Source organism: Lissotriton helveticus, chromosome 2_1, assembly GCF_964261635.1.
Source record: "Lissotriton helveticus chromosome 2_1, aLisHel1.1, whole genome shotgun sequence".
NCBI lineage: Eukaryota > Metazoa > Chordata > Amphibia > Caudata > Salamandridae > Lissotriton > Lissotriton helveticus.
In genome coordinates this window covers 164208004-164227012 of record NC_136059.1, presented here as the reverse complement: position 1 = coordinate 164227012, position 19009 = coordinate 164208004, and the positions used below count along the sequence as shown (strand labels likewise).

The window sequence follows — 19009 nt, the reverse complement described above, 5'->3', positions numbered from 1 at the left end:
AATTTAAAATTCAGTTATACAATAAATACAAAACAAAATATATAACAGGATAAAAGAATGCATACTCGGACTTCATCTATGATACATTTAGTACAACTATACTACTCATGAACGAGAAAAACACTACAGCCTCATACTAATATCCTATTTACAGTACAGAATTTCATTTAACCCATAGTTGATCTGCATCTAATTGTAAATTTTAAAAACTTTGATACAGCATTTATAGTCATTGCGTCCTGCAACAGAAGGATCTTAAATAGGGCCAGTCTACATTGTCTTAAGCCCCAAGTCTTTAACAAGGGTATTAAATATCTTGTCCTTCCCCATGCATAGAATTTGCAGAAAAGGATACAATGAATTGTTGATTGTACGGAGGAATCGTCACATGGGCAATTAATTAGGTTTTTAGAGCAGTCATTAATGACTGGAAAGGTAACCAGCCTAAAACAACTGCCCATCCTCAACCAAACTTATAACATTCTATCATAGCTAGACTGCTCAGGGGATAAGTAGAACTGCAAACCAGGGCCCTGCAATAATAAATGATGTTGAATAACAGAGACCTTCTTCCCCTCCACTAGCCAGCGTTCATCATCCAAAAAAGCAGAACATAATTCCTTCAAAGTTTTTTTAGAGTTAGAGGATAATAGTACGGGCGAATTAAAGAACTCTGGATACCCTAAATTTGTTAAAAAATCCTTAATATAGGTAAGCCACTGGATGTTTTTAGACCTCTCAAGTTTCATACAGTCCGCAATGATTGCCCTGTTAAGGACTGTTTCAGTAGAAGTCCATATCTTGTGCCAAAGCAGCACTGGACTAATCCTAATTAAATCCGATACATATACCAGGGCGAGTTCCTTATGACAAAGATGGGTTGAGGTAGACTGAGGGACAGCCAACAAATATCGAAGAAAAGCATTTTCTTTTACTTGGATATCCTGTCAGTTAGCAATGCCCCAAATGCCGGCCCCATATATGGCAGTTGACACGCATTTGGCTTTATAAATATCAAGCAAAATGTGTGTTGGCCTGCCTCCTAGCTTATTGGCAAACTGTTTTAATGCGCCAATAGCGCGTGAAAAAGCTAGATTCCTAGTAGTAATAGCTGTAGTCCAAGTTCCTTTTTTATTAAAAACAACCCCCAAATAAGAAAAAGTATCGGTGGTTTCTATCCTTGACTGATCTAAAAAAGGTGTTACAGGAAACATTATTTTTTGATGAGCAGCACATGTTAAAAGTTTTCCCAATGTTAATCTTAAGGCCCCTAGATCCCAAATATACAGAGAAACTAGCTAACGCCCTTTGGAGGCCTATTTGGGTTCTAGCCATGATAACCGCATCATCAGCGTACAGTAAAATCGGGACTGCGGCACCATCAATTTGAGGGTAGTCCACATCTAATTTAAGTAAGTGTTCTGCAACACTATTAATATAAAGGTTAAAAAGAAAAGATGCCAAAATGCAACCTTGTGGTACGCCTTTCATAATTGGAAATTTTTCCGTGCATTCGTCTTTCTTGCCATAGCGCACCTTTGCCCCAGCGCCTCTATATAATTCTTTAAGAAAGTTAAGAATATTTACATCAACCCCAAGGCGTGTTAGAGTGTCCCACAAGACGTCGTGACTCAGACAGTCAAATGCTGAGCTAAGGTCAACAAACGTCATAAATAAACTCTCCTTTTTTGCCACCATATATTTATTTGTTAGCATGGATAGGTTTAGCCCTTGTTCAACGGTGCCCAGACCTGGCTTAAACCCGTACTGGAATTTCGCTAGTATGCCTTCGTCCTTGGCCCAAACCTGTAATCTGTTCAATAGAACTCTGCCTGCTACTTTCATTAGGGAGTCAAGCAGCGAAATGGGCCGATAACATTTCAGGTCGTTACGATCGCCTTTCTTGAAAATGGGCACTACAATCGCATCCTGCCAAGTGGAAGGAAAACCTCTATCATTACAACTATTGAGCACATTTGTCAAAAGTGGTGCCCATAGGGTAATATTATCCTTATAAATGTCAATTGGAATGTCGTCTGGGCCTGGGGCTTTGCTATTTGAGCTATCTGTGATGGCCAATTCCACCTCCGACATGGAGAAAACTATCTCCAGCGGAAACAAATTAGGAGGGGCAGTTTCTGTGGCTACCATCTGATCTAAATTTGGACTTACTATACTAACCAGGTCGTCTTTTTTATAGAGCTCAGTAAAATGATTGACCCATACAGTCTCCTCTATGGCAATCTCTATCAGGTAGCAGCTCTTCTCAGAGAAAAAGGGGGCATTTACCGCTCTCCAAAAGGTCGAGTTATCTCTCAAGGAACATGCCTTAAGCAGGGCTTCCCAGGCAGCCTCTTTTAGTTTGTTTTTCCGTTTCTGCACAGCAGATTTGTAATATGCTCTAGCAATCCTTATATCAGGCATGTTTTTGGGCGTTTTCTTTTAGAATTTGTTTTAATTTAGAGTGTGCCTTACTACACTCAGAGTTGAACCAGCCCTCAGCCTTATGTCTCACCCCTTCTCGTGCAGTTCCTGTTAGTTTGCTGCAAATATGCGCAGTAATTCTATGGAAAGCTGCAATAACCTCAGTTTGATTAGGGTTTTCCGCAAGGCAAATCATTAAATCAGAGAGGTGGTCCATTACTAAGAAATGCAGAAAACTTTTAGTATCAACTTTACTCCATTTTAGTGAGTAACCATTAGTTCTATTCAGAGAGATCTCATGACTATATAGGTTTTCAACTGCATTTGATACATGTCTGCCACTCAACCCGCTAGCGAATATTAAGCTGATCGGGAAATGGTCACTAAGTGCAATGTCCTCTGTTTTAAATGACATAACATTGCAATGATAACTTGAGGTGACCAAAATATAATCAATAACAGACTGCGATCCCCATCCATTGAATGTAGTTTGAAAATTAATCTGGGGATCACAGAGCTCATTTGCAAAACCTAAGTCCCCCTCAAAGAGTAAGTTATTAAACAGATTCCCCAGCGTAGAATGCTCAAATTGAGTATAGGGATCTCCCTTAAGGTTAACCATGCCACATATATCTGTGTTTCTATGAGGACAAAGATGACAGTTAAAGTGCCCCATCACTATAGCACGCCTTCCTTCTTGCTCAGATGTAATTTCACTGCATAAAACATAATTCAACTCTTCCAGGACCCTTTTTTGCTTGTCCCTTGGGATAATATTATAAAGGTTTATCAAAGTGATATGCTGGTTGCCTCCCACCAAAAGTGAGAGTGCCTGATAGTAAAAGTTACCCCTATTGGTCAAACACTTTACTGTCACATTGACTGTATTGGATATAAAAGTGCATAAACCACCTGAACACCTACCCCTACTAGACTATTTGGCAGCCACCGGCAACCCCAGAACACGGCCTATCCCTGCTGACGAGGGGTGATACCCCGAAACACGTGTCCAGGGATGGCGAAGATAGCGAAGATAGCAGATAATCGAAAGAAGATGCATCGCGGAACACGTAACTACATTGACCACAGTCCTTAGGGGCGATACCGCTGGTGTGTGAGTAGTGTGCGACCCCACCCCCAATTGTAATGTTAAAGCTCCCTCGAGCAGTTGGCTGACGAGCCTGGGACCCGGCACCTGCGCGCCTGAGTGGTACTAAACCTGGCAGATATTTGGCAGCCACCGGCAACCCCAGAACACGGCCTATCCCTGCTGACGAGGGGTGATACCCCGAAACACGTGTCCAGGGATGGCGAAGATAGCGAAGATAGCAGATAATCGAAAGAAGATGCATCGCGGAACACGTAACTACATTGACCACAGTCCTTAGGGGCGATACCGCTGGTGTGTGAGTAGTGTGCGACCCCACCCCCAATTGTAATGTTAAAGCTCCCTCGAGCAGTTGGCTGACGAGCCTGGGACCCCGCACCTGCGCGCCTGAGTGGTACTAAACCTGGCAGATATTTGGCAGCCACCGGCAACCCCAGAACACGGCCTATCCCTGCTGACGAGGGGTGATACCCCGAAACACGTGTCCAGGGATGGCGAAGATAGCGAAGATAGCAGATAATCGAAAGAAGATGCATCGCGGAACACGTAACTACATTGACCACAGTCCTTAGGGGCGATACCGCTGGTGTGTGAGTAGTGTGCGACCCCACCCCCAATTGTACCCCTACTAGACTGCTTCGCTGGGGTAAGAAAAGTGCGGTATCCATTTAGATGTATCTCGGACTGTTCCCAGCACTCCTGGAAGCAGATTATATCATAGTTGTCAATGAACGCTAGGAAAATAGGATCCTTTACTTTGCTTGACAAACCAGCTATATTCCATGATAATAAGGTCATCCCTCCCCTTTGGTCAACCTGTGAAGTACCTGTGGCGAATAATCAAGAAATAACCTTAGGTTTACCGTCTATCTGAGCCACGGATGCTGTGCAAACGCCTGTGCCCCCTATTTCTTCGCCTGAGTGATTAAACTGAATCAGCGATTTTCCTTTCTCATCTCCAGTGTGGTTAGTAATTATAATGTCAAGGCTATCTATCTCCATGGCTGTATGACAGAGTGTAATGGGGTCTACAGTTTTATCTTTATCCCTTACCTCGGGTGTGGAATTAATATTACCATTTCCCGCCTGTTCTTGTCTACTGGTAGACATAGTAGAGCACATCCACCCTCTCTTCTGACATTCATTGGTCGTTGACCGTCAGTCAACCATCTCAAGACAGCTGAAACTGTTGGCCAACGGGATTCCTCCCCAATTATCCCTGAAAGCTAGGTCCCTACTATGGTTACCCCCCCACTCTCCCCGGGCTCCACCGCAATCTCAATGCCCTACTCTACGCCAATTCCCATCCAGGTCTAAGTCGTGGTTAAAACGGCTCCTAGGGGGATAGAAGAAAGAGAGTTCTTTTGTTTCTATGCCATCATTTCTACCTTGCATGTTCCATGAGCATATGTATTCAACCGTACGTGGATCTTCAAAGTTAATCAGGACACAATCACCTTGTATAATTTTCCTCTCATGTCCCACCCAGGGCACTCTGCATACCATTAGGATCTTACTCGAGCAATGAGGCGGCAGTGGCCGATTTAAATTAAGCCAATGTTGGACCTTGTTTTTTAAAGACCAGCTAGGTTCTTCCACGGCATCTACAAGTTCTGGGACACCCGTCATAACCACCAAGTAAGAGCTTGCCTCAGGCGGAAGATTAATCACATGTCTCCTTTCTCGGGCTCCCTTGATCTGATTCCCTTTAGGGTGCAAACTAGAGGCCCTAGGTGAATTAACCTTCTGTCTGATAGGCGCGGCAAGATCTTTAGTTTTATCCGCAACCTTCTTAGCTGGGACTGTGGTAACCTTTGGTTTTGCAATAGCCATTGGGACTGAAGGGTGTGTTGTTACTTGTCCTGCAGATTTGGAATTGCTAGGTTTATTATCCCCTACTTTTATTGGCCCATACATTTTTGGATTCTTAGAGAAAGCACATAAATCGGCTAGTTGTTTTTCTATATGTATTAATCTTGTCTCAATCGGGGAGAGGAAGTTTTTAAGAAGCTCCCCCATTTTTAAGAAAAGTAGGCTATCAACCTCATCAGTTACATTTTCCCCTATCAGGCTGGGACTAGTGGAAGCTTCTACGTTTCCTATTCTCGTCACCTCCTTTGTCACTTGAATACGGGATTGGTCATTCCCTGTATATAGAATGTCATCATATCCCTCCCCTCTCTTTTTATGTGGGACAGTTGCCTTCACCTTTTTTGTCTTGGATTTTTTGGGGATAGCCCCCTCCCTTCTTCCCCTCAACTGACTAGTGCTTATGTCATCTGGAGTAATGTTAATAGCTAGTTCAGTAGTCTTTTCTAACTCCAGACTTAGTTGAGAGTCAGTTAATAGATGGGACGTGGATAGATCCACCATATTTGGCAGACCGTGCACATCGGCGTAAGCTACTAAACGGTCCACTTCCATAACTTGTTCGGGGGTTTTAGCTAGTGCAAAGTGGCCCATCGATGATCTTTTTGCCAAGGCGAGATCTTGGGATACTCTGCGCTCCATAAGGGTAATGCCTTGGTCTATGACTGAGTTTGCCCTTATGATAAAATTATCTAGCGGGCCTGTTAACAAAGACCCCCCTGCAGCCGTTTTACTTCTACTTCCACGAGTAGACATAGTGGATAAGATATAGACAATGGACAGTAGCAAGTCAACACGATTGAAATATGACTACAGTAAGACTTTAACATACTTACAAAATCATGCGATGACAGGAGTTAGAGGGGGGGCCCGGTCCGGTCTCTGTCGGTCTTTAACGTGCTTAAACGGGCCCGCCCTTGGCCCGGGCTTCGCCCGGCGCGGGCCCCGCGCGTCCCACGTATACGGGTTAGCCAGCAATTAAATAGGAAAGGAGAGGGCGGAGCGGGAAGAGGACCAGCTGCGGCAACTCAGGAGCCGTGCTGCACGCTGGTCCTCGCAGTCCCACAGCATCCTGTGAGTACTTCGCCTGATATTCGGGGTGGTCGTAGAAAGTGTCAAAGGTAGTAACCAGCACTCCCTCACAAGTCCTCGCAGCACGAGCGGGCTGCGAGACGTGGGCTGAAAAGTTCCGTTCGCGTCCAAGGGAGAGAGATTTCCCAACACTCTCAAGTTGTGTAAGCACAGATGACACCCAAAAGCCAAAGATTGCAGGTCAGTTTTATCCAGAGGAAGGGCGGAGCGGGAAGAGGACCAGCTGCGGCAACTCAGGAGCCGCGCTGCACGCTGGTCCTCGCAGTCCCGCAGCAGCCTGTGAGTTCTTCTCCTGATATTCGGGGTGGTCGTAGAAAGTGTCCAAGGTACTAACCAGCACTCCCTCACAAGTCCTCGCAGCACGAGCGGCCCCCGCAGAGCGGGGGCCGCGAGACGTGGGCTGAAAAGTTCCGTTTGCGTCCAAGGGAAGAGAGATTTCCCAACACTCTTGAGTTGTGTAAGCACAGATGACACCCAAAAGCCAAAGATTGCAAGTCAGTTTTATCCAGAGGAAGGGCGGAGCGGGAAGAGGACCAGCTGCGGCAACTCAGGAGCCGTGCTGCACGCTGGTCCTCGCAGTCCCGCAGCAGCCTGTGAGTACTTCTCCTGATATTCGGGGTGGTCGTAGAAAGTGTCAAAGGTAGTAACCAGCACTCCCTCACAAGTCCTCGCAGCACGAGCGGGCCGCGAGATGTGGGCTAAAAAGTTCCGTTCGCGTCCAAGGGAGAGAGATTTCCCAACACTCTCAAGTTGTATAAGCACAGATGACACCCAAAAGCCAAAGATTGCAGGTCAGTTTTATCCAGAGGAAGGGCGGAGCGGGAAGAGGACCAGCTGCGGCAACTCAGGAGCCGCGCTGCACGCTGGTCCTCGCAGTCCCGCAGCAGCCTGTGAGTTCTTCTCCTGATATTCGGGGTGGTCGTAGAAAGTGTCCAAGGTAGTAACCAGCACTCCCTCACAAGTCCTCGCAGCACGAGCGGCACCCGCAGAGCGGGGGCCGCGATACGTGGGCTGAAAAGTTCCGTTTGCGTCCAAGGGAAGAGAGATTTCCCAACACTCTTGAGTTGTGTAAGCACAGATGACACCCAAAAGCCAAAGATTGCAAGTCAGTTTTATCCAGAGGAAGGGCGGAGCGGGAAGAGGACCAGCTGCGGCAACTCAGGAGCCGTACTGCACGCTGGTCCTCGCAGTCCCGCAGCAGCCTGTGAGTTCTTCTCCTGATATTCGGGGTGGTCGTAGAAAGTGTCCAAGGTAGTAACCAGCACTCCCTCACAAGTCCTCGCAGCACGAGTGTCTCCGGCGGAGCGGGGGCCGCGAGACGTGGGCTGAAAAGTTCCGTTCGCGTCCAAGGGAAGAGAGATTTCCCAACACTCTCCAGTTGTGTAAGCACAGATGACACCATCTTATACCAGTCATCCATTGCTAATCACCAAGTGTTGTTCTTGTTGCTGATTAAATACTGTTTGTCTGACACCTCAAACATAGACCCATTAGAAATGTGTTAACTTTCTTTTCTCATTTTACAATAAACTCAGTAGTTCATAACAACTTAAACTCATTTTAGCAGCATATGTTGATGAGTCTTACCTCTCAGAAGTTCAACGCCACTTACCATCTCTCTTTCTGAACCATTTGGTTAGATCTTTTATGCATTCTTCTTTTCCTGCAGGTTAAAGTTATTTCCTCACAAGAGTCTCTTAGGTTGTGGGCAGCTGTAGTCTGTTATTATGTTTTCTCTTGTTTCAGTACAAATAGCACTCATCCTTTGTTACAAGGTGGGTGCAAACCTCACAAGGGATGGCTCCCAAATAAAAACCCTTTTCCTTTTGCAGTAAACAGACACCATTCAAAGGAGATTGTTTCAGTGATCCATTGTTCCACAGAGATTGTAAAATAACACTTCCAAACAATTGAAAAGACATAACATTTTATGGCATTGACATAATTGAAAAGAATGAATGTGGAGGGAACAGGTGGAAGAAATTGATACAGCTGGAATTGCTCTTTATAATTGGGCTAGGATCAAATAAACCATTTGGTTTAAATCAAGATGAAGAGGGGGGAGGAGCCTAGCTCGCGACCGAGATGGCCGCGTTTTAGCTCGGCTCCGTCCGGCCGCCTGTTTATCTTCATTTATCCTGTATTCCTCTTGCCCCGGGAAGCCCTCCTTGCTGTGTTTCGGTACTCCAGTCACTTAGCGGACACTTACCCGTTGCTCCGGTGATCCTGAGTGCTGTCGATCCTGTGCAGTGATCCCGCTCGGAGCCTCCGGGGCGGTCTGGCCGGGCCTCCTTGCTACGCTGGGCCGTGACGGAACATGTTGGTCGGCCCTTGCTGGCGCTGTGGAGCTGGACGCGGAGGCTGATGTGTGAATTGGCCGGCTGTGCCCCTTGACGGACCCGACTGGCCTGGGCCCAGAGGTACGAACGCTGCTCCTCGCGGGAGAGCCTACTCAATTGTCTGGTTGGGTCCCCCTTCTATTCCCCGGCCCGGCCATTTTGAATTTTTCCGCCCGGGCTCGGAGAACGGGGCCGGCGGTACGGGGGGCCCGACGGACATCCTTCTTCTGGTGGCTCTCCTTTCTGCCTTGGGGCGCCCTGCCGCAGTCTGGCTGACCTCCTTTTGCTCTGGTGTTACCCCGGCCGGGGTTCCCGACGACCGGGGACGTGCTGGGCTCTTAAGATGGCGGCCGGCCCTGGGAGTCTTTGCCGGGCCCGGGCGAGCACTGGGGGCCCGCCGCATGGCCCGGATGTCGGATCTTGTAAAGAGTTTCCTGCACTTCGAGTTGTCCTGGATGCACTGAACTCCTGGCGGACTACCGTGGCTGCGTCTGTCTCCACTGTGGAGGCGGACCCTCATTTTGAACAATGCGGGCCCCCGTCATCGGATTTGGCCTCCTCGTCGATGATCGCGACTGATGTGCTCCTGGACTCTGTGCCCCCGGCGGGGACCGCATCCTTGGCTCGGAGAGTCTCCGACGCCCCCCGTTGTCCTGTCTGGTTGCCTCGGCCACTGGGCTGCGGTCCGCTTGTATCCTGGCCTGGCGTCGACGATCCTTCCAGTCTCTCTTCGCGTCGACTCCCCGACCGAGAAGTATGTTCCGGCCCGGCTGGGCCTGCCCCGTTCGAACTGTCCTTGGAACTCTGTCTGCAATACGATTGTTGTACTGTGTCTTTCCTGGATCTTCAATATTTTCTTTCCAGTTTCTTCTTTGGACTGCCGCGAAATTTTCTCCTGAGCCCTGTGTCCCTCATCGTTTGCTCTTTGTTTGTTCGGATGGTTACAACCTTGGACAAAAGTGGACAGGGCTGAAACGACTTTTATATGCGGTAGTCTGGTTTCTTTGTTATGTGATTGACAAGTGCTGTTGTGATGTTCCTGTAATTTTATGGGACTCCTGAAACTTTTTCTAATATCGTTAACTTCCCATGGGCTATACCCTTCCCTTGTAGCAGGTGGCGGGATGGAAGCAGATGATACTGATTTTTCGCCCTCCCCCGTGTGCGTTGTTCCTTCCCTTCCCCTGCCCCTTCCCTTTTGTCTTTGTTTCTACCCTGTTCCTTTTCTTCTATATTTCGGGTTCTATTTAGGGCGACAGGCACGCTGCCGGGGGGTAGGCCATAGCCCTCTGCAGGGGTGTAGGGAGGGCTTGTGGGGTGGGTGGGAGGGTCTGTTGTTGTTTTTGGAGGGTCTTTCTCTCCTCCTTTTTTCTCCCTACTTGGTTCTATGGCCCTTGTGTATCCCCTTTTTCGGGGCTCTGTATCGCCGTCTGTCCCCCGGGTGTCTTTCTGGTGTATTTTTCCGGTATTACAAAGATGGTGATTTGTTCTGTTTGTCTTCCTATTTTGTGGTCGATTTTGTACCGGAATTTTGTTTTTCCTGCTTTGTCACCTGGGGGCGGGTGGTTGGGTTGGGGTCCCTTCCTTTTCCTTTTTCCCCCTTTCCCTTCCCTCTCCCCCCCCTTTTTGTGGGGTTTTTTTCTACTTGGGGGTGCATTTCGTATCGTTTTGGTATTTGGGTCCTTTATTGTGCTGATCGGTGGGACGGGTGGTGGCTGCGGTGGGCGGGCAGTGGATTGTGTGCACAATTGCTTTTCTTTCTACCCGTTGTTTTGCCCGGTACTTACTGGTATACCTCTGTCGTATTTATTTCTCCTGTGTCTTTAAGATCGCTGCGTTGCTGCCCGCCGCGACCCCGCCCCTCTGGCTTGTGTTATGGCCCGCCAGGCTCCTGACCTCCCAAACCCGTTCTTTAAAAAAGAAGACTACCTTTCTATTTTGTTTGCTCCTGAGATTGCTCTAAGATGCTTGCTCTTTCCCCTGATTTGTTGCCTTAGTATATTGTGACACCTGATATATGTCTCCTGCTGTTTTTGTTATGTGGTGGCCAGCCCTGGTGGGTTGTAGGCCCGTATTTGTGAGCTTTCTCTGTTCAATAAAGGTTTTCAAAAAAAAAAAAAAAAAAAAAAAAAAAAAAATCAAGATGAAGAACTGTTTGTTAATATGGAATGAAATCTTCATCAACAGATTTTGGAGGTGAAAAGGAATGATTCAGAAGAGATAGAAAACTTGCTGAAAATTTGGAATTAGCCTAGAAACAACATTTTTATTAACAATGGAAATTATGTGGCAAATTGCATGGCAAATGCTATAAATCTATAATTAGGCAGTACATTCTACTGTCGGCAGAAACCTATAGCTCCATAAGCCCTCAATATTTGTTTAAAAACAATTTACTGAAAGATAAAGAAAACGAGAGGTTCTAATTCCAATAAGTGCCCATTGTTAGCTGCACTGAAGAAAACAGCATTTTCAAGCTAAACCTAGTGTAGATGTATATGGTGTTACCAGAACTCCTCAATGGCAATATCGGACCATATTGCACAGTCGTCTGTTATGTATTCGAGCTGTGTGCACTTTTTTGACCCATCCCATATAACTCTGCCCCCTTGGTTTATCTGCATAAAACTAAACACACCAACAGAAAACTGAACATACTGAAGGATTGCCAAATTGCATACATATTCATGAATAGGTACTAGTTAGTAGTAAATGAACACTTTGTAACCCCCACTTATTTTCACTGAAGCCCTTTGATGAATCATCATAAATCTGACAATTCTAGGAGTAAGATAAACCTATTTTATGCTGGCCAAATTTCATGCAAATTCAGGGAACTGCACTAAAGTTATAGCTAATTAATAAACATATATTTGAGACGAGAGTCAATAGCGCCTGTCTAATGATGGGTAGACCGGTGTTTCCACTGAAAAGGCATTGTTTGCTTTATTAACTGTGGTGTTGTTCAACAAATCTGCACAAACATTTACTAAAACAAGTACATCCATGTTGGGTTCTCCATGGCAAGTCGCATGCAGACCTGTCAAGTAGGTGTTTGAAAAAAGGGGAAGGGTGAGATTCGTAAAAATGACATTTATCGTTTTACCTCTCAGAGGATGCTTGGAAACAAAAATGCTTAACAGATTTAAAGTTCTGGACAAGTGTGTGAGGTATGTTTACTGTAACTAACCACAACTGGTGAATTTCAGTGTGTAGGTTTGGTTTTGTAACCACAAGGTCACTTTAACTGTGTTTTTTCAGTGCATATAAACAGGATCTAAACAACACCTTTGCATTGAGTTATCATTAACAACCATCTCATTTACCCTGAGTCCAGGGCAAAAGGATGTTCCTTCTAATGGTAGTATTTGGGTCATCTTCTACCTACAGAGATAAACACTTCACTTTAATAGGATAATTTTTCCACTTGTAAATGAACAAGATCTTCTAAAGATCTACTTCTTGCAAAGGACGAAAATCATCCAGGACCAGTTACAACAAACGTGTCCGTTTTTATCCGGTTTCATACAAGTCAGTAGACTGGGAGGATACCATAATATTGACTTTGGATAGTTCATGCACTCCCGAATAGCTATGCTTATACTTGCGAAAGGGTGATTGGTAAGATATTTGGGTGTGCAGCAGGGTGTCACTTTCCTATCAAAAGCGTGTCCAAAACAATTTAACTTAACGCTCCCACCTGGGAAAGCGTTCCCTGGATGCACTGCTAAATTCCCTCTAGGGAAGTAATCCAATACTTGATCCGGTTAAAAAATCAATGTAATTCCAATTAATTCTTGTTGAATCTTGTATTAATTTGTGAATTTCTTAATTTCTTTATATGATAAATCCCGAAACTGCAGCATTCCATATAAGTGCTGATCAATAAATTAGCTTATTAGACAAATCCTGTAGTTTGAACGATCCTAATAAACGAGGATCAAGTATTGATTACCTCCCTAGTGGGAATTCAGCAGTGCATCCAGGGGATGCTGCCCCAGGGCGGAGCGCTACTTTAAAGGATAACCCAATAACCATTAAAGATGAGCATCCCCTAGATAGGAGGCAGAAAGGTTGTGGATGAATGAAATGTAGAGCTCCTCAGTCTGTTCATGGGTTGGAGAAGAGAGTGCATAGTCTATGTTGGGTAGCCAATCTTTTTTGTCAATTAATTATGTACCCTTAACCAGGTCAGCTAAAGGGGACCCAGAGTCTTGTGTGCAAAGCAAAGCATCTAGAGGTCAACCCTTCATCATAGCCAATGGAGGTCTATCAGCACAGGGAACATATGGTCAGTGCTTAATTTGTTTTAAAAAATAATTATAAGTGCCAGGGCCCTCATCAGGAGGCCACTGCAGCTTTTAACACCCATTGCTCCTACATGTGTTGCCAAAGACAAAACCAACAAAACTTCTAGCCATCACACTCCTACAAGTGTGACAGCTCAGACTATTCCAGGCCCACATAGCTATATGAATGGCTTGAGCAGAAGGGATCAGCGATTTTACTGTATATTTGATTAATGCATCACTGTTGTTGTGTTCCTCCCTAAATTAGATAAAACGGCGCCACCATGTGGCAGACTGTATTGAGCACTGGTGTTGACAATTAAGTGCCGGTGCCAGCACCGGAAACCACAGGCTCAAATTAAGCACCACACATAATCCATGAGTAATAGCAGAGGTCCCTACTGTAAACAGTCTATTCTGAACGTCTGTGAGGCAGGTTTGTCTTGGGAGACAAAGGACTTGGACTTTGAAACATTATTTGATAATGACTCACAAGAAAAGGTACTGTTTGATGTATCACATGGCCATTGAGGTTACATGTGGTTAAATGTGTGTAGGGAATGGGTCATTACTGGTTTCGCCCAGTAATGATTTACTAAACCAGTTATTATACTTTACCAATTTAGAAATAGTTTTTCAGCTGGGACCTTCATAGATTAGTGACAAATGTGTACTTTTACAAACATGCTGATAAAGGGTTTAGTTGTGGTATGTGTAATCCTGCCGTATACCAGCGACAGCAGCTAACTCTATATGGTAAATACGTGTTATGAAGCATAGATGGTGTTGACCGTGGAGTAGACATTTCACAAATCTGGTTCATTGCATCCATATGCATGTGAATCCGTAAGTATCAGTGCAAGGACCTAAAGTCAGCTCTGACTCTTCAAGTCACAAACATTTTTTGCACATTACAGTACCAGGGCTAGTGGGTCAATTCTGTACTTTACCAATGTCCTTTCTTTCCATTCTTTATGCTTACTTTTTTGTCCACCTTTAGTTCTTAAATGGTGTCTTGAGGTTAAAGTAATTGATAGCCAATAGTGCCTTTTCTTTGAGTTAATGTGACTCATATTTTCTGTGCTATGCTTTAAAGCGAATAGTGGTTCTATGCCTGTTCCAAGTACACCCTCGTGCTAGGAAGCACCCAGACTGTAATGCCAAAATTATATGTGATGGTTACAATTTTTAAATTGAACATTTTATTGCAAACAAATGGCCATCACATTAAATGGCTAAATGTTTTATTTTTTATTTTTACCTATGTGACCTATACCTGCCAAAAACTAAGCATCTTACTAAGGCCAGCCGCCAGACCCATTGCTTTTCTGTTTTAGGGCTCGGCAGACCAACTGTTTCCAAAACATAACATATACTTGTAGTGGTCTTTGGGTCCGCCCCTTGCTCAAGATTGGGTGTCTTTGTTGTCTGCCTGAGATCCCGGCTTGAGTCACTGGCTTTCTTCCATATTCGTGTGTTTTTCCTGCCTGGAGCATGTTGCTTTGGCAATATTCAGATTGGATGAGTTGTATTTTTCCACTGCTGGCTTGGGGGGACTTCCTTGTTTTTTATTTGCCTTCCAGCTCTCCAGTGGAGTGCATGTATGTTTCCTCTTGTTCCTCCTAACTTCCAAGTGCCCAGTACCCTCTCTTTATACTCCACTTTCTTATGCTCTCAGTCCTATTTTCAGTTGTCACTTTTTTTCCCACCGCAGAACACCCGCCACCCTGTGCGCTCTAGACTTACTCCTCTCGCACCCACTCTATGCCTTCAATATATATTATTATTTATTTAATTTAAATTATTTTTTATTTTATTTTTTACAAGGGGCTAGTAGCTGCAAAGTGCTACAAAGCAGCTCGTATCCTTTTTTTTACGTTGACTCATACTTTTAAACTTTTTTTACTTTTAATTTTTCGTTCTTAAACGCCAATCTGCTGTGTAGAACGTCAGACTGAAAATGGCCAAATGCTTTAATGGAAAACCTATCCTGAGTTGGCTGGCCAGACATCCGCATGAGTTGCGTGAATCATGATGCCTCTATTTGCTCGTCCTATGACGCTCTCGCAGTTAGTTTGGCATTAGTTAATGCCAATGCAAAAATGCATCATTGTAGCCAATAGTTCTGCTTTTTAGAACCAAGACATATTGGCTTTGCTAATGCTTGTTAGTTAAGTCCAGCTTGGCAGAGTAACGGAGAAACTGCTAGAGTGATGCATGGCACAGAATGACTCAACAGATGGACTCTATCTCTTCTTCTTTTCCAGGCCAAGAGTTTTCGAAGTCTCTCCCTGAGACCCAGACGCACACACAACAATGGCTAGGAGGACAGTGACGCTATCTACGGGTCAGAAGATGCCCATGCTTGGGCTTGGCACCTGGCAGAGTCCAGCGGGACAGGTAGGATGCTGCATATACTAAACCCCAGCTGAGTTGGCGCCAAGTGCATACATCCACGGTCTGTACATGGTCGATGCCTGTGGACCTCAACGCTGCCCATGGAGGCGGCTATGCGAAAGGGAGCCTATGACGTGCCTTGTTAAACCAACAAGGGCATCTGTGTCACTGCGTTTCATTGGGTAAACATTTGTTTATAGAACAAACCTCACAGGCCAGCTCAGCATCTATTGGTGTATTCCAATGGCAAAGATCTTAGATTGATTAGCTTTGTGCTAGAACAACAGCATTTCGATGCTCTCATTACGGGTGTGATGGTGTTTTAGGATAGTGTAAGTGGCTAATTGGCATTTCTTTTTTTTTTATTCGCACAAGAGAAGACTGCAATCAGTCTGCGGAGTTGAAAGCAGAAGGGAGGGCTAAAAAGGATAAGAAGCTAAAAAATATAGTACAGATCTTACACTTATTTTCATAAAGTCAATAAGTTTGATTGACTTTGGAGGTCCATCTGGAGCTTGTCCTTGGATGCATCCTACGTCTCTGCTGGCATTGGATTTTGCTCCATGTGTGTATCCATCGACAGACATCCCTACCAACTGCAGCGGCCATGTAGAAGTCAGGCACAGGTACCCGTTGAAATGCTGTGGCTGCTATAGTATTACACATGCCTGACCTCAACATGGACGGCGTACTGGAGGGAGATAGCAACCATTATCTACTCGCGGCACGCACTACTTTCACTGCGCCATCACCCCCACTACCACCTGTCAACACAGCTCTATCACCACAACATCATCTGTAATATCATATCAGATCTATCATTCCCCACAACACACCATACTGCTATCCACCAGCACAATCACATCTCAGTTTCAACACCACACAATTCATTAGTGCAAGTTACCCAAGAAGAGCACCACCGCCCACAGCATGGATCATGGCCTTCTGCATACCATGTAGCAATGGCACTCTCGCACTACCAACCCACCACTGTAGGGTTTCCACCAGCATCACCATCCCACACAACTAACACTCTATCATCAACTCGATAACCGTCACCATCACCTTATTGCTCTCTATTACCACCTATCACTGCAGCCCTACTACCACTAAAGTTGCTGCCCTATCAGCTCCTTTGCACTTCCTATCAAACAGCACCGCAATTCTACCACTCAACACCACTGCACTGCCACCCCGTCAACTCGCACAACCATGTGAACACTGGTTGAACACTTCAACACTGCACCACAATCCCAGGTCTAAGCTACCACCACAACTCTGTACAGCAACCTTCCTGCACTGTTGCAGCGCAAACCAGTATTGCACTCACACTTCCAGTACCAGAATAGTACCACCTTCATGGTAAAACACACAGAACAACACTGGCACTACCACAGCACTACTACCCAACACCAGAGTACAAAGCTCACTCCATGTTACCACACAGTTGACCAGGGATAGAGAAGGCCCTTGACACACGCAGCAGGTCACTCCGGTGGTTTTAGAGTGGCAGAGGCGAGTGGTTTTATAGAGGAAGATGTCCATGTTGCGCGTGGTCGGTAGGATTTGATATCGTTAGCATGAACCACGGAAGAGCTCTCCTGTGAATTCCAAATGTCTCTTCACCTGAGAGTGGCGAGTGTGAGGTTTCACTATGAGATATGCTGTGGATTGGTGGAAAAAGATAAGGGGCAGTTCTGGCTCTTGGTGGTGATCCACTCTTTAATAGTCATTAAGGTAGGGTACATTGCTTGTTGTTGATAAGCATAGTGGTCAAGAATCACTGCAGAGGATGATCCCTTGGAGGCTGGTATGAAATTTGTCAATACCCCAAGGAGCATTCCTGTCCATCCAGAAGTAGTTCTGATGAAGGGTAGAAGTTGGCGAGACTGTGCGTGGACCGTCTGTCACTGCATGTCGCGTGCCGAGATTGGTCAGAAACTGGGACATGGAGATTGTGGCAACAGGATTGGCGAGGTCAGAGACGAACACAGGTCACCGCCGGTCAAAGGTTGGCAAACATACGGAGGCACTGCAAGGACAATGGATAGAGTGACCAGTGGCAGGATTGAAGTCTGACTGCATCTGTGGTTGTCAGAACTGTGGGCGTCATTGGGTTAGAAGTTACACAGGAGCCGAGTCTCAAGTGTGGACCTGACATGGAGGTACCTTCCACTGGCATCACCTGGTGATAACTTAACGCTGCAGGTCACCGGTGCCAGGAAGAGAATGCAGCCAATGTGGGCTGCAATCTGACTCTCAAGGAGTAGTTGTAGGAGCTGTGGGTTGGTAACTGGAGAGCCGCTGCGATGGGCTGAGGTTCCGGGGCACGGGCAGCACAGGTGGTGGGGACTATAGTCTATAGGAGTGTACATGCAGCAGGGTGAAATTTTCAGAATGTATGTATCCTTGCATGAACACTCATTCACCCTAATGTCTCAACCCTCATGCCTTTCCCTCGTGCCTTCTGCACCCTCCTGTCTGTTTTGCCTCATGTCTCTTGATCCCCACATCTCTGTGCCATTGTTACTTTAGACCGCGTATCTCATCTCATCAAGATCCTTGTCGCTTTGTGTTTGCTGCCTGCATGCCTAACTTAATGGCGCTCAGTGTACCAAGCACTGAAAGTTAGATGTCCGAGTTGGCTTTCTTGGGTTTTAATGATCCACAGGTTGCAGTAGATGTCTCCTCTGAGCTTTTAATTCACTATGAAGTGATCCAATTTTGATTAACTAACAAACTGTAATTTGGCACCTCACGTTCTCTTGTGGAAACATCTATTCAAACAAATAACAAAACCAAGGCATACAATCATGAGACAATTTACCTAGACCAGGGTTTGATTACCCAATTTACCACCTCCTCTGTGCATTCCAGGTGAAAGCTGCGGTGCTCCATGCTCTGGAAGTCGGTTATCGCCACATTGACTGCGCATTTGCCTACGGTAATGAGCAAGAAGTGGGGGACGCCTTGGTGGAACGTGTGGGACCATCGAAGGTAAATAGTGCATTTGTCAGTCTGAAGATGGTGAACTATTGCAGATTGGTGGTATAAATTCACCTCTGTGCTGTGTTATTTTATTTTATAGACAGTTTCATAGTGCATGGTTTTGCATTAGTACGCCCCGCAAGTGTGGTCGGAGTTCTGGTACCTTTGTGCCATGGTCTTGATGATTCCATCAAAGAGCAGAGTGTGATTTCTGGTTGTTTTAGTTGGATAATCGGTAATGTTTGTTATAGGTGAAGATATGTAGGTCAATGCAGGTGGATGGTGAGGGAGTAAAGGGCAGTGCTCAGTTTGCATATTGGTTTCAAAGTGGTGGGCATGGGCCCTCACTGTTGGATATCATCACTTATTTTCTTTCATCAGAGTTTTAGTCTGAGCAAAAGAGAGAAAAGCAGAAAACGGTACAAGAAGAAACCATGGGGCATATTTACAAGGAGTTAACGCCACCAGAACGTCACTGTTTCTGACGTTCTGATGGTGTTAAG

General features: G+C 45.6%; 1 protein-coding gene across 1 annotated transcript in view; it reads left to right on the top strand.

Annotated features, from left to right (window-relative positions):
- The window catches only part of LOC144819266 (aldo-keto reductase family 1 member A1-A-like), a 187265-nt gene that overhangs the window by 50702 nt on the left and 117554 nt on the right, over positions 1-19009 (top strand). Inside the window, exons 2-3 of the mRNA XM_078677233.1 lie at positions 15389-15521; positions 18396-18515. Coding sequence (XP_078533359.1) covers positions 15438-15521; positions 18396-18515 — 204 coding nt within the window. The 5' untranslated portion in view covers positions 15389-15437. The remainder of the gene's footprint in view (positions 1-15388; positions 15522-18395; positions 18516-19009) is intronic.